The sequence below is a fragment of the Leptonotus elevatus genome, chromosome 17, assembly GCF_054856555.1.
Source record: "Leptonotus elevatus isolate MCC_2025b chromosome 17, RoL_Lele_1.0, whole genome shotgun sequence".
In the NCBI taxonomy this organism is placed as follows: Eukaryota; Metazoa; Chordata; class Actinopteri; order Syngnathiformes; family Syngnathidae; genus Leptonotus; species Leptonotus elevatus.
This window is the reverse complement of record NC_141255.1, coordinates 17,297,445-17,314,260: the sequence shown is the minus strand read 5'-3', so window position 1 is coordinate 17,314,260 and position 16,816 is coordinate 17,297,445. Positions and strand designations below refer to the sequence as shown.

Sequence of the window (16,816 nt, the reverse complement as noted above, 5' to 3'; positions counted from 1 at the left end):
AGCTCTGAAACGAGCGCACCGCACCATACTTGGCGCATGCATGAATGCTAAAATACGGTAACGAGCATTCTACCATGTGTTTTAAAATGGCAACTGGAGTAAAATAGTGAGGTCAATTGTTCAGTTTATAATTCAACTTAACTCACGGTACTCACGTTATTCGTTGCTGTGCACTTTAACAGGCGAGTTCACAATCCATTCACACGCAGTAAGGTTGATATTCAATGACAGCACCTTGCATACTGTACACTATGCTGCTTGCTGTAATGCACACACACATGCTGCATGAACACATCATGGAGGTATACTGTGCTTCAGCAGGAAGAACCAGATTAGTAATTCTCAAAGTGGTTCCCTCTTAAATAAAGTGACGTGTAAGTCAATTCCATTTGCATTATATATTAACTCATTTACTCGCAGCCATTTTCTCTGAAGCAACCCCCTTCGCTCCCGGCTGTTTTACTGGATTTTGACAGATTTTGCAAGGCCCGCAGAACACTGTGTTCTGTTGCTATAAAACCATGGGACCTACCAAATGAAAGATTAGAGTATCTTCTTTCATCAGAAAAAAAACATATTTGTATGTATTTCTGTTGTACAGCAATTAGTATTGGAATGTAACTAAGTTTCATCAATATTCACATTTCTGGTAAAAACTGACAAAAACGGCATGTTGCAACATGTCCCTGGCTGATCTCTATACTCTGCTGCTACCTGCTAGCCATTTTATTTTTATATTTTAATAACGAGTAACGACCATTGCTTTAAGCCACCTCTTCATGTCAGAAGCTGCATCAAAGCCTTCTGTATGCGCTTGCATAAAAAACAAAAAAAATGTGTTAACACGTTTTGGGGATTGAATGAGTTAATTAAGCATAAATTTTGTCTTGTTTTGATGAACACTTAGGCCTCCTGTATGTTAATGTTGTTCATGATGATGGCACTTGGACTTTTTTTTCCTTCCTCTTCTTCCCTTCTCCGGTGATGGTTATAAATGACAATGAATTGCAGTTCTCATGGAAGCTAAGTCAATGTGGATGCTTTTCTGTACCAGTTGCAGTTTTGAGGATTCCCATCCTCCAGCAAGTCCTGATCCACTCTGACATTCTCATGGCAACAGTGCAAGTGCCCCAACATCCAAATGCCTTTGAAGAAGTGCACGGAAAGGCGTGAGAAGGTGGAATTCCATCCTTAAAGCTAAAACATGACAAGATGCATCCCGTGGTGAATGTGTGATGAAGTAGCTACCAAATACGGAAAGGGATATTTATACCTTGTGCCTGCAATGTGGTCTCATCAGTCTTCAACATATTCTGTACATTTGACATTCATCTTTCTCAGGATGCTGCTTAAATCTTGTTTCGGACGGTCTTTGTCACTACCAGTGATTTTAAATGTCTATTGTTTTTAAATACAGCAGAGCTATTTAATATCAAATTGATGTCCTACGCTGTATATGACATGTTTAGTCACACAATTTGATTGCTTGAGTTTTTGGGATTGAACACATGATATAATACAAAACATAATCAATACATAAAAAAAACTGTCTTCAATTTCTGTTTGTCAACCTGTTCCACAAATCCGAATGCAATGAGCCCTGTCAGCCAGCATACTGTCTGGTCAACAACCAAGCCCACCGTGGCATGCCATCTGCAGTCTGCCAAATATCATTCTCCCTCAGACGAATCGTTCGTATTTGCATGTGAGCGGCAGACAGAGTGATGCCAAGCAGACTCCGACTATTTGCCCTGTGTGCACTCTTGCATTGAGACGTGACCTTGTGCACATGTTCCTGTTGTACGCCGAGCGTTGTGGGACTGCTCTCATGCAGAGCGAGGACAATGTCAAGAGAGGAAAGACGGCATTTTAGTCTCTCTCCATCTGTGCTTAAAACGCCCTTCAAAAAACATCTGATTAAAAAAGGAAGGCTTGCTTAGTTACGCTACCGAGAGAGATGATTTTGATGAATTAAATGACGATTCAAGAGGTGGGTGAGTGAGTCAGGTCCCTTCCGTTAATTTGGCAATTTTCACAGACTCCATCTAATGCTTGTGGGTGGCGAAGCTCTAAATTTTCTAACATTTTCATTTCCTGTGGTCCAGTGATTGATCAAGAATATATATTTATTTGCCAATAAACTGTATGCTTGTTGATCTATCGATAGCACTGAGGCAGAACAGATAAATGCTCTTCCACTAGATAGAAGAATTACGTAATAAACGTGTCTCCACATGTTGCCATGTCATTTTGTAAGATTAGATGACCGCATATTTGTGAGTTCAACTTTTAGCGTTTTTGTAAGCATTTCTTTCCTTTGCACATGTTTTGTCAAACTCCTAAAACAGGCATTCTAGCTTTTGTGGATGCTGAGTTTAAACTTGACCTTTGACAGTGCTACTGGTAAGCCACGGACAACAGAATGGGAGGTTTACAAAAACTTCAAAGCATAAGCTGTCAAATACTGATGGCTTCACTTTCATCGCGTCCGTATGATACCTAAAACAAAATCTAAAAAGAAAAAAGACGGTTAAAGTGACTTTAAGGACATCATGTCTTGACATGACATTTTTGTAATATGTGCCTTGGTTGAGTAAATGTTGGGCCAGTCAATCAATATAGTTATATGAATGAAGAGTGAATGTCACTAAGCAAGTGGCTGTTTGTTTTGCGTGCCCGCAGCCCAGCCCTGCACGGCACGTGCAGACTTTCGCCTTCTAACTCCTAATGGAAGAATGTGGTCTGTGCGCAGGTCGTTACAAACGAGATTGCGTTTTTCCCAGTCGGCATTCGCAAGTATTCGCACTTGTTGCGGGCCAATAAAGTGCCAAGTGGTGTATCACTATTTGAGACCTAAATGGACTGTAATGGTCGGGTTGCACTCGCAGGCGCATAATGGCCAGACTTGTTCACACAAACATGGCCACGCTTGCATACACAAATAGGGTGAAATCACTCAAGCCTTGCCCTCAAATCCCAAGTGTGTGTCTATTTTCAAATTCCCTTCTGTCTCCTCTTAGTGCTGCCTTCCCTCGTTTACCCCCAGCCCCCGCCACCCCCCACTGCTCTCCTCTGATTGGCAGCTCTTTACAGAGCTTCAACCCAATCAGCTAATTGCTCATTTGGACCTAATAAGGAGCATGATCGGCTGGCGGCATTAGCATAAATGAATGATTTGGGACGGCTCCATCTCAATCTGGAGCATCATTCTTTTCATCCCGCCCAATAAAGCGTGGGAACCACCCATGGCTTCCCACAAAGAAGCCTCTATTCAGCAGCTCTGCGATGAAAATGAACAGTTGTTGGTCATATCTTTCATTTGGAGTTGTGCCTTTGATGGCTTATCTGTCACTCATGGTGACAGATATTGTCTTCCCTATTTTGCCTGCTGAATTGAGCATTGAAACCAGAATAGAAGCAGGAGGAAACACATTGTGAGGAGATGTCATTTGTAAGAGGAGCAGACATCCAGCACCAGAACAAAGATTTGTGGGGGGAGAAAATTACAATTTGAAAAGCGACTCTGATGCAAGCTGTCAAGTAAAATTCAATTTTCTTGCTGTTGCTGTCAAACATCTTCATGCATTACTGACATCTTCATCCTTCTTCGGCCACTTGGATGCTTTTCAAGCAGCAACATCTGTTTGCATATCATCAGCACACGACCTGAGATGCTGTTTTTAGGCCACCCCATGCATTCATGCTGACACAAGTGGACTCCCTGTGAAACTCTGAAAAGTCCTTCAGGTTTAGACTATTCCGATAAACACTCAACACACAAAGACTCCTATTGTAAGCCGTAATTGATGACAATATTGCTTCGCAGCAAGGTAAATTCCCCTTATTAGAAGTTGGCTGCGACAGATGAAACGGGTTACTTTTGCTGACTGCTGTTGCCTAGCAACCGCAATCTGGCCTGCCCTTCCGGGGGGCGCCACAAGTGTTCTAAGCATGCTAAGCCTTTATATTTTTTCCTTGAGTAAAATGTGTCTAATTATGACAAACCTTTGTTCAAAAAGTCCCGATGGGCCTTTACACTACAATAATACACATTATGCCTCATCACACTTTACAAGACCACCTCAAGAAGGGTGTGACATTAAGACTTGAGAAATCCCTTATCTTACCTGCCAGACTTTTTTTTTTCTCCCCCGGATTGAACATGCACTTTTGCTCCTGATCCCGCTTTGCTCCGCCTATTATAGGTTGTCTGTGTCAGCAAGATCTGTACAGGTAATAACAGTCGGTGTTTACTTCATGCCAGTTGACAACATTGATACACTCGTCTGTAAAAAATAAATGTTTTGCCTAATTAAAAAAAAAAAGCCTAATGTGTAAACAGTATGCATGCATGTATGTATATATATGTGTGCGTGTGTGTTTATGTGTAGTACAATGTCAAAGTCTGCATTAGATTAATTTTAAGTTGCATTAGAAATGATGATACCTGCAGAAACCCTGAGTATCCAAAAAAAAAAGCCTACAAACTGACTGAACTAAAGGTGAGTTGTTTTTCCCCTCTGCGATTTGAATTTTTTTTTACACTGCAATGTTGATTTGAATTTGATTAATCGTTCAGTCCAAGTTGTTTTGTATGAGATAAATGTAAGACATCAAGCAAAATGCCCCTTTCCTTCTGTACTCTTTGTAAACTGTGTTCTGCACATATTTATATACAGTCTTTAACTCATTCACTTGGCAGTCAATTTTAATAAATTTTCCATTTTTTAAGCAATTAGCATTAGAATATAGCTAAGTTTCATCATTATTTACAAATCTGTTGTCTGTCACTGTGGAAATTAGCTTTTTTGCAAGATGGCCCTGGTTGATCTATTTTGCTCTGCTGCCACCTGCTGGCCGTTTTTGGAATAACTACCAGCTCAGAGGCTTCACCAAAGCCTTCTGTATGCTCTAGCATAAAAAAACATTAAATTGGGACCATGGTAATTAAAATAGAACGTATTTATACGTTTTTGCGAGCAAATGAGTTAATAGACAGCGTCACTGATGTTTCTAATGTATTTAAATAATTTTTACATGATTGTGAACTGCTCCATGTGAACTGCACATGTGTCAGAATATTATTGTATTGTGCTGATGGTTTCTTTAAAGCTGCAATATGGAACTTTTTTCCCAAATATAACTTTACAATAAGCCTTTTATATTAACCATTTATGACTGAAATGCCTTCTAATTAGTAGATTAACACCTTAGCTGTTCACAATGGGTACTCCTGCAAGCCTCTGGCCAATAGTTTCCCGACTGGATTCGGGTTAGAATTTCCCGCGCCGTGTCTGCGAATGTGACGTAATGTGCGTGGTGTGTATGTGAAGAACGGTATGTGCAGTTTCATTTTTCGTTAGCAGGTGGCAGTAGCGATTCGAAATGGAATATTCTACATTCAGTAGCTTTAATTGCACTGCGATAGTCGTGGTCTTAAGAGGTTGATGAAGTTGCTAAGTGTCAGGTTCATTCAACCTAGAACATTTAATAAACAGACACGGAAGGAAGACAAGAGATATATATATATATATATTATTACTCGCGAGGAGAATGAACAGAGACGTGCAGATCACAAACTCCTGCCCATTCTGACACATTCTGTCGTTCTTCCTCTTATTATTGGATTGACCTATCACATGGACATTACTGCTCTGAGGGGTTTGGGAAATACGTAGCAGCAATGTGACAATCATTTACAGAAATTAGTCACTACACAAGCAACAATGCAAACATTTCAAACATTCCTTAACACTAAAAGCTTCTCAACCATAAAAATGTTCCGGCCACTTGTCTTGTGATGAGGGCACAGTTTCTGTCTTGTGATGAAACTTCGTGACTGCAGTCGACTGCAGCTCGCACAGTTCAAACAAGAGGTCACAATGTTGAATAAATTCACAATGTTGAATAAATGCTTTGCAATTAATAAAAGACTAAATATGGGATAATTAAGATACATTTATCTAACACTAAGTCTCCACTCAAGGTTTGGGTACCAAATCAAATGCACTCCCTGCTACTGCAATGGTAAGATAAGAGAACAAGATTCCCACAGCCCAATTTTCTCCTTATCTCTGACTTGCCCCTCCGGACCAATGAGTGTCCAGTCAACGACTGATAGCTTGTAGAGCCTCCACTTCTTCTGGCCCATTGAGGTGACAAATAGGATGAAGCCGCCGGCTGCTTCCAACCGCGAGATGACATGAACGCTGTGTTTGAATGGCGGGGGGGTGTTGAGCCTTGGTGTGAAAAAGCCGGGACGTGCTGAGTCCCTGCAGATGAACAACTTTCGACAATATGCACACACATTTTTAAGCCGCGGATCCCGGTCATCTTATTAACCGCTAAAGCTGTCGGAAGGACCTCTGTTTGTGTTCAGCAGATCAAAACTTTAGTTTGTATGGTGAGAAAACGGCGCTTGAGAGCGCTGGTGATTAATGAATCCTATTCTGCCTTTCTCTTCCAAGGACGCAGATTAACTTCACAGTGGCCATCGACTTCACAGCTTCCAACGGTGAGTCTTTTGCTCAACACATTTGGAGGAGCTGCATGAGGACGGATTTATTCAAATATTGAAGTGATTGTTGGTAGCCCTCTCTATCACAAGTGGCAGGACTCATTGGTGTTCTCTCTGGCTTGTATCTTCTTTCAGGTAATCCAGCCCAACCCACCTCGCTCCACTACATGAGCCCCTACCAGCTCAACGCCTACGCCATGGCCCTTAAGGCAGTCGGGGAGATCATTCAGGACTATGACAGCGACAAGATGTTCCCTGCGCTCGGCTTTGGAGCCAAGCTGCCGCCTGATGGGCGAATCTCCCACGAGTTTGCTTTGGTGAGAACAAATGAAGAAAAACCACCTCAACTCTCTTCTTTTTTTCTTTTTCTTTTTACTCTGCTCTTTCCTATGTAGAACGGGAACCCTCAAAACCCTTACTGTGCGGGAATAGATGGCGTGATGGAAGCCTACTACCAGAGCCTGAAGTCAGTCCAACTGTACGGACCCACCAACTTTTCCCCTGTGGTTAACCATGTCGCCAGGTACTGCACTTCCCCTTCAAATCAAATCAGGTGGAAAGTAAAAGGAACACTGAGAACTTTTCCCTCTTAACGTGTTCTCATGTTTTTCCGTTATAAGCTCTTTGCACAAAATTGTTGCCAGGTAGCTAAGGCAAGTGAAATGGAGAGGGGAAAAAACACGCACACATAGAGGGTCCTTTTGATTACACATTTGTGTGTGTCTGAGCATCATTTTTGCTACAGGGAAGACAGGCAATCACCTAGATAAGAAAAGTGACTAAATAGTGTTCTGTTTACTTTGCATTCCATAGTTATGAACATGTATTGCACTTACAGCTCTTCAACTTAAGTAAGTAAGTAACTTCAGTTACATACACACACATTCATTTTACCCAATAGATTGTAACTTAACTATTCTGGGAAATAATCAAATTTCAGTTAATTGGTCCAAAAATTATTATTTTTTTAAACAAGCAGAACAATTCAATACTCCTCCACGGTCCAATCAGATCATCATCATGATTTCAGTATATTTTTGGGAAACATGTATGGAGTCATGTGCTGTGTGATTTTTATGGTGTAAAATATGTGCCTTGGCGCAACAAAGGTTGGGAAACATCACTTAAGCCCATCAATACCTAGAAAACAACACTAGCGCATGTTCAAATGCCTTTTCCCTATTTCAATTCATTGAATAGACAGAAAAATGTTTCAGACCACTCGAAAAAAAAAACATTCTATTGTTACATGTTGTAGCCCTTTTAGGCCGAGTGCGCCCCCTTGTGTGAAACAATGCACTAATCATGAAAGAATATGATGATGTAGGACCTCAAATAAAATTGCAGAACCGGGACTACAACAATATATAAGTCATTTTTACATGCCCCAAATACGCCTCAAACGCCAACTAATTTAATTATCTAATATAGAAATCGGTATTGTGCCACACAGTGAAATAACTCGGCTCTCCTGCTGTGCTACTTCATGCAAAAACACACAAGTGTTTTTGTGTTTTGTTTATATTACACATATATTTACACATCTGAACACATCTCACAAGGGTTCCTTTTATTATGACACAATAATTATTCAAATGTACCTTGTGGTTGCAGAGATATACTCTTTTTATTTTGAGTATGTAATTTTCGAGCAAAAGCCTGAAAAATAGCTTAGGGCTTAAAGAGTTTTAAGTAAGTAAAGTATCACTGTATTGTAGAAAAACATAAGGAGCCTGAATTGGAAGTGCTACAGACGCGGCTTAAATCATCACCGCATGCGCAAACAGTCGCCATGAGTGGAAAGGTCGTATTAACACAGAAGAAAGTGAAAAGCCCGATTGAGCTGTAGAATCGGCGCATAGGCAGTCGCACTTGACAAATTAACATCCTCCACAATAGGAGGAGGCGAGGTGGGAATCACATGACATTTACTCAGTGGGATATAAAAAAAAACTGTTGCTTAAGAACATGTAAATGTCTCATTCCTGTTCTAATGAAATAAATGAGACGGCTAAAAAGGTGTACAAAGACGTAACGACTTGATTTTTCAACTGAACCAATGACAATTTCCTATTACAACATTATATCCTGCATATTGTGTGTGCTGTGATGGGAACACATGCTAATCTCTGTGTGTGCGCTTTTCTTTGCCATAGGTATGCGGCATCTGTGAAGGATGGCTCGCAGTACTTTGTTCTGCTCATCATCACGGACGGCGTCATCTCAGACATGGCCCAGACCAAAGAGTCCATTGTTAACGTAAGGACAAGTCTTACACTGGATCTCCAGCTGGGGCTGAAAATATTTGCATGGAGATATCAAGAATTATGCAACGTCAATGTAAATGAGCGCAATTCGCACACCATCGTCTTATCAGCATTGCACAGGGTGGGGTGTCGCTTTCTGTATTTTCAACTTGAATATATTTACAACTCATATGTGGTTGCTTTTCCATATAAATCATATTAGCCTCCCTTGAAGCGCTCTTGTTTGCCGTGCAGACGCATAAATGATGCCACGAGAGAGCTTTAGCTGTTATTTTGTAACGTTTGAAGCCCCTTGCGCCTGCCTGCCTTTTGACAGCATGTTATTGGCCCTCTGTCTATCACTGTCAAGTCAAAAGTGCATTCCTGAGGGCATCCAGCATGCTTGTGGAATATAGGGGTGGAGGAAAATAATCTTCTCAATGGTGAAAGGAGAAAGCAGAAAGCATGGCCGAGCGCGGAGGGAGGCTAGCCTGACATCATGTGACCTTTACGGAGGAGCAACAACAAATAAGATCATCTACCGAGCTGTAGCCTGAGGTCAACGTGTTGTTCCGCACACTTCACTGGCCATTTGTTAGCTGCCTGTTGAGTGTAGGGTCCAATATTATTAAGATTATTCACAAAGATGTCTCAACGCACACTCTGAGATGACACGCATGTCGCCAGGCTCACAAAAGAGCCCGCCCACGTTGTCCTTTTGGAGTTTCTAGCTGTTTTGCTCTCCACATGCCCACAGGCTTCCTGTCTGCCCATGTCCATCATCATTGTGGGGGTTGGACCTGCCGAATTTGACGGTAAGAAAAGTATTTGAAATGCTCGATTGGCAAGGCTCTGATTGCCGGTATTTAAATGTTTTTTCTTCCCTTTATCATCATCATCAGCCATGATTGAACTCGACGGTGATGAGGTCCGAATTTCATCCAGAGGAAGATATGCAGAGAGAGATATTGTTCAGGTATGTAGCCCTCTTCCTAATCCTCAAGAATGACAAGAAGATGTATTACATATGCTAAGAGAAGCTACTAAAAATGCTATAATGGAATCATTCCCTCATATTTTCAGTCTGTTTTAGGATTTTAGTAATTATATTTGAGGTTCTCATTAAACTAAACATGATTAATCAAGCATTTTAGTTGGATTTGTAATAAAAAGCGACACTTTTATTGGTAGAAAATATCACTTTCATTCCTTTCATGTTAGCATAGCTAGCCTTAGCAGGTTACACAAATTCATTCATCCATTTAGCTCATGATTATAGGAAGGATAAAGGAACTTTTTTTTTTAAGATTACAACTGCAGCCTGTTCACCATCCTCCATGAACTAATAGAGTGCACGTTAACTGCCAAAGAGAGATGGTCAAATAAAGCAAACTATAGCGTTATACATTTTTGCTTTTATAAATAGTTGATCCTTGGTGGAAGTCCTGACTCCCCTGAATGGCATTGTTATGCCCTTTGCTAAAATTGGGGCTCAACACTTATGTTTTTTGCATGTCTCAACAAATTGTCATATTTTTGTTACTTAGTCACTTTGGAGCCTCTTGAAATGTTTGCACTTCATTTTGTTGTTGAATTAAAGCTGACTATTATGTCATTGTTCAAGTACAGAACGGTAATTAAATACTTAGTTTAAAGCCTAACTTAGGCACAGTTACATTGTAAAATGTTCATTAAATGTGCATTGTCCCTTAAAAATAAATGAATTCAAATTCAAATACTTTCTTATTAAATACTGCCATCAGATTTTGACAATATATGCAATGGTCAAAAATGACAACACACATTCACCCTCCCCAAATTAAGCTTGTTCTGGTTGGATGTGAGCCACTAGACACCCCCCCCCCCCCCCCAACCCAACCCAACCCAACCCAACCAACCCAACCAACCCCCCTTTCCCCCCAGCACCACCTCCACCTCCTCCAGTACGTTGAGTACAGCAGACACATCGGCAAATGAAGAGTACATTGTCGCCTCCAGGACACAAAGGACTACCCCGCAGCGACCTTTTCTCCATCACATCACGTTTGTTGCGTGGCCGATGTGGGCGAGGGAGGGAAGCTTGTTAGTTAACGAGTTGAAACGCACACAGACAAACATACCTTCTATGTCAAGAAAAATAACGTTTTAACTTCTCGGAACATTCTATCAGTTCTGCCTTCTCATTATCAGCAAATTACAGTAATTTCTGGCCTATAAGGTGCACCTGACTAAAAGCTGCGCTGTCACGATGGGGGAGCTTGAGGACCCAAATGCGGGAAGACAGAGCGAGGAGGGCGAGGTTCAGTCACAAGAGGGATTTAATTTCTATACAAACAAAAGGTGATCTTCCAAATTACAAGCTAAACCAAACCTAGAACCAAAACATGGGGTGAACAACAAGGCAAAAACGAGCAGCATGACATGGTGACAAGACAAGGTAAAAACAGGCAGCATGACACAAGGAAAGACAATGAACCGACCCAGACAGAGGGAAGACAGCAGACTAAATACACAGACACTAACGACACAACAAGACACACATGGGGCAAGACACAAGTGGCTGAAGGCACTGATTGGAGGAAGGGCAGGATCACACTTAACAAGACCAAGGAAGACACACAAGGAAAACAGAATCCAAACATGACATGCGCTAGCTAAAATTGGGGAATACTCGAGTTTGTTACACATATAAGCCGCACCTGACTGTAAGCCGCAGGTGTTTTAATGTTACCACAATGGTGGTTCCCGCTACTTTCTTTTCCATAATGAGGGCGCAAATTTTCTCGCTCTCGTTCTGTCTCTCCGACTGTATTTGGGCTCACTTGGTTTGTTTTGCTCTGCCTGACGCTCTTGCGCTTTTTTTATAGTGCGATCTTGTGATCTGATTGATAAGCCGCACCTTTAGCTCCACTATAAGTAGCGGCGTATAGTCCAGAAATTACTGTAATAAGGCCCCGTGACACTGCCAAGGTGGCATCTCGCGGCAAAGGCTTCCCAGCACAAATTGGTCTGTCTTATGATCTTCATGATTGTAGGTGACAGCGGCTCATTAACTCATTTGCTCCCAAAAACATATAAATATGTTCTATTTTAAATGGTTTATGTGTCCCAAAGACGTATTTATATGTATGTATTTTAATGTTTTTTTATAATGTTAGAGCATACAGAATTCTTTGATGCAGCCTCTCAACTGCAAAGAACGGTTGAAGACATGGTAGTTATTACACAAACGGCCAGCAGCTGGCAGCAGAGCAAAAGAGATTAACCAGGGCCATGTTGAAAAAAAAAGCTCATTAACTCACAGTTCGAAGCAGATTTGTGAATAATGATGAAACTTAACTATATTCTAATGCTAATTGTTACAAAACGGACACAGATAGAAATATACTTTTTTTCTGAGGAAAGAAGAGACTAATCTTTCTTTTGGTAGTTTTTGTTTTATGTTTTTATAGCAATAGAACACAATATTCTGTGGGCCTAGCAAAATCAGTCAAAATTCAGTAAATCAGTGAATTAAACCGTCTTCATTGAGCTTGGCCGTAAGCATCCATGTGAAGGAAAGTGACACTAAAAATGTCTTCTCCTTCCCAGTTCGTCCCATTCCGAGACTACATTGACCGGACAGGGAATCACATCCTGAGCATGGCCCGTCTAGCCAAAGACGTCTTGGCCGAGATTCCGGACCAGTTCCTGTCCTACATGAGGACCCGTGGGATCAAGCCGGCGCCCGCCCCGCCTCCCTACACGCCTCCGGGACAGCCCCTCCAAACGCAAATCTGAAGAATAGGAAAGGTTTTTCATTTTTCAAGCTGCTCTCCATGCCTGCTTGTGTGTAGTGGATCCCGGTGGTGGGTGTCTCTCGTCTTGTGGAACAGCTGCATGCCGGACTGTCGGCTGCGCGACTGCGGGCAAAGAAGGCCCAATCTGTTTACTTCCACTGTCGAGCATTCCTGTCACTGTCTGGAATCTTTTCTCTGTATCTTTAAGCCTGGAGAAGAAAAGCTGGATGTCCAAGAGAAAAGAAGCAGCAGCAGCAGGTTTCTTTTGAACTTAAAAAAAAAAATTTGAATGTCCCCAAACAAAACAAAGGAATCTTACTGAACAATCAATTTTGAGCTGTACATAAGTAACCTTTGTCTCTTTTGGCTCTTTAAGTAACTCACAGTTTACAGTAAGGATTTCATACTTTTATATTTTCAATATCAAGCTTGTGATATTCTCTCTCTCTTTCCTGACATGTGCGTCAGGTAGCAGCAGTGCAGGACCTGGTAGCCCTTTCGTACCGTACCGTACTCTACTGTACTCCCTGGTGTCTATGACCCTTTTTGCATGAGTGTAGCCTGGACCACATGCATGCATATAGCGGCCCTGCACTACCTCTTCCAACCATCCGTCTGTCTGCAGGTGGGTTGAGCGTGTTTTGATACACAGGTCCCATTGTCTGTCTGTCTGTCTTCCTTCAAAAAGATCCTCTCTCTGCTGTGTTTCCATCCATTTGTACTCATACGCCATTTGCAGTTGCCAATATACAGTCATATACATATAATAATAATTTTACTTTTTTAAACACTATTATACCTCTTGATTTGATACCACACTTGACATATTTGATTCATCATTATGAATCATCTTCTTCTTTATATGTACTAATAATCTGGTCAAATGTACTACATAATCTGGCATTATGGTCACAAAAATGTGAGGTGCATGATTTTGTTTTGATCTACTGTAGGGCGTCTTAAATGTTTTGAGACCCCTCAAAATCCTAAAGAAAAATTACATTAACATAATCATCAGGTCCATCCATCCATTTTCTTAACCGCTTTTCCTCACAAGGGTCGGGGGGGTACTGGAGCCTATCCCAGATGGCTTCGGGCAGTAGGCGGATTACACCCTGAACTGGTTGCCAGCCAATCGCAGCCCCTAAATACCATGAGAAGTAAAAGATTGGCTATTCATGAGAAGAAGAAAAAACATGTAATGGTGCAATAACAAATTCATATTTTTGAGAAAATCAATCGTAATGAGAATATAGTTTTTCATTTTTCAAGATTTTTTTAAATATTGACAAAAACATTTTCAATTTTTTTACAAGCAAAAGTTGTAACATGATATGGAAGTCAAAGTTTAAATAAAAAAAATAATAAAAAAAGAGTGAATTTCCAATTCGCTTGAATTCCCCCCATCCACAGTTTCAGATTTATACTTACTGGTCAGTAGGGGTGTAAATTGCCTGGTACCTGGCGATTCGATTCGTATCACGATTCATAGGTCACGATTCAATTCGATACCGATTAATCCCGATACAAATCTATAAATTGATTATTGCTAAAAAACTAAAAAACTCAAATTTAGAAAATACTAATCCGTAAACTTGTACATGTACACTGTAAGATTTGTAAGAAAATGTATTTATTTATCTGAAACTTTAGGCTTATAACTGTAAGCCACTTTATTTAACAATCTGTTGCAATCTGTTTCATGTTTGAACAGCATTGAAATAAAATAATAAGGCTTAATGTTCCATTAATATAACATTATTCCATGCTTAACGTGTGAACCCTAAGTAAGACGTTTTGTTGAATTTTCCCATTAAAAATTTATGTCTAAAAATCAATTCGGCCGCATATCGAATCGATTCAAGAATTGCGTGCTGTAATATCGCGATATATTTTTAACACCCCTACTGGTCAATATTGTGGTTTTTTCTGTATCGAGTGTTATTTTTATATATATTTTTTTACGTTTTTGCCTTTCAAAACACACTATGTGCATGTTTACCAATGGAAATATATTTGAAGAACTCTTCAATTTTGTATGCACAATTTGCTTTTATTTGTATCTCTTATTTTCTTAATGAATGGAAACACAGTTGCTCTCTGTCTCTTCTCGGCCTTGGCAGTGATGCCCACATGCTCGGGGGTTTGTTTGTGTGTGTGTGTGTGTGTGTGTGTGTGTGTGTGTGTGTGTGTGTGTGTGTGTGTGTGTGTGTGTGTGTGTGTGTGTGTGTGTGTGGGGGGGGGGGGGGGTGGGGGTGTGTGTGGGTGTGTGTGTGGGTGTGTGTGTGTGTATTTGTATGTGTGTGTTACGTAGTGTTAACATCATGTCTCATGTTCAAAAAGACAGCAGCTGCTCTCAAACAGTGTTTGAGCATAGAGCCCAGTGATCAAAAAAAGCAAAGAATATAGAAATTGTATCAGTTGTCCAAAAAATATATATATATTTCTTTGCTTGAATGTGAAGCGATTGAGCAGCATATGATCTATATGAAATGTTGACTATCATAATGTGATGGGGGCAAAAAAAGTATTTCAACTGACTACGAATGCAAAGTTTTTAGCTTGCATTTTCCATTTATGTGAAGGAATCATTTATTATGTGAAGTTAATTTTATTCCATGACATTTTGAAGTACATCGTGGATTTCCATTGAAAAATTCACACACGCATAGCATACCGACCGGTTGATATTAAAGCTGCTATTTGAAGGTGTTATGTTAATAATGTTAAAGGATTAAAGGCAACATGTGGTTGGATGTATCTCACAGTGGGACCAATACAACATATCTAGTTGAATATCACACTGCTTATTATTGTTTTATATTGATTATTAAATGGTAGCCAATGGTGTGCTTCTGCCAAATTGTGACATGCTTTTCTATTGTAGCAGTGCCAAATATGGCCGACACATCGAGGTCTTTGTGTGTGTGTGCGTGTGTGTGTACGAGTGTGTGTGTGTGTGTGTGTGTGTGTGTGTGTGTGTGTGTGTGTGTGTGTGTGTCTATTTGGTCACCCACTGCGTTCCAGGCATAGCTGGACACATCATTAGGACAGCAGGTCAGCATATGGGAGCTCATTACAGTGCTCGGTAAAACCTCCAGTAACAGATCTGTGTTTGTTCCGCTGCCACGGGAGTTTAGAGTGGACTTTATTTTTATCTGTCACGGGTGGGAAGGCCACAGAGGGTTTTTACTTGCCCAGCTGCAGGTTGACAATTTGCTCGGCCAGTACAAGCAGACTGTAGTCAAAGGGGGACTTTTATTATCTGGATAGAACAGAACTCGCCAAAGCGAACTGGAAGCAGGAAATTGCATCAAACTGATGGATGCAGTTATGAACAGAAATGGCCAAAATAAGCTACAAAGTCATTTAATAAAAATGTCAAAATTCAACATCACATTTGGCTAAAAGTGTTTGTTTGTTCTTTTTTATACAAAAATGTTCATTTTTTCCTAACTTCTCAAACCTCCATATTTGGTGTACTTTTACAAGAATGTAGTGGGATAACCATACAAAAGGATACACACATCCACACAGTCCCAAAAGTGCAAAATGCTATTACTCATAATTTGATTTTTAGTTGAATATTTATTATCAATATATTATGTTGATTCATTTTTACATGCAAATTAAAAACACATTTTTAACACAAACAGCAAAAAATTTCAAGCATGTTAGTTAAAATGTATTAATTCATATAAGATCAACTTTTGTGTGCACGTGTGTGTGTGTGTGTGTGTGTGTGTGTGTGTGTGCGTGCGTGCGTGCGTGCATGCATGTGTTGCCTTTCTACAAGTGTTATAATAGACAACGTGAGGTGTTGACACACAAAGACTTTTGTTTACTAAAAGCTATCCAAATACTATCTTGTATGCTTGTCATATTTTGGAAACAATGTGCACTATGTTTGCATGTATACACTTTTACAAAGGATGCACCAGTTCCTTTTTGTGAAATACAACTGCGTGTTTTCAAGTATATGATACAAAACATAATTGTACAAAAATGGCCTTAACTGATTTTTCTGGAAATTGTGCGATGCCTTCTCTAGAGAAATGTTTTTGTGTCGGTGTTCTATTGCGTTCTGGCGTGATTTCTTTGCACTTAGTTTTAAAAAAATTTGGACGGGTGGATGTGTTTTTTATTATTATTTTTTTTGTTCACAGTGATTAATAATCAGAGAAAGCATGGCTGAATACTGATTGTCTTATTACATATGATAGATGACTATTTCTGTATTGAACTATGTTTTTTTTAAATAAATATTCATATGA

General features: G+C 40.2%; 1 protein-coding gene across 1 annotated transcript in view; it reads left to right on the top strand.

The window, feature by feature from the left end:
• The window catches only part of LOC147160235 (copine-8), a 51,232-nt gene extending 37,303 nt beyond the window's left edge, over positions 1 to 13,929 (top strand). Inside the window, exons 14-20 of the mRNA XM_086060222.1 lie at positions 6,468 to 6,514; positions 6,653 to 6,834; positions 6,913 to 7,040; positions 8,674 to 8,776; positions 9,521 to 9,578; positions 9,666 to 9,739; positions 12,355 to 13,929. Coding sequence (XP_085916348.1) covers positions 6,468 to 6,514; positions 6,653 to 6,834; positions 6,913 to 7,040; positions 8,674 to 8,776; positions 9,521 to 9,578; positions 9,666 to 9,739; positions 12,355 to 12,543 — 781 coding nt within the window. The 3' untranslated portion in view covers positions 12,544 to 13,929. The remainder of the gene's footprint in view (positions 1 to 6,467; positions 6,515 to 6,652; positions 6,835 to 6,912; positions 7,041 to 8,673; positions 8,777 to 9,520; positions 9,579 to 9,665; positions 9,740 to 12,354) is intronic.
• The last annotated feature ends 2,887 nt before the right edge of the window (positions 13,930 to 16,816 follow it).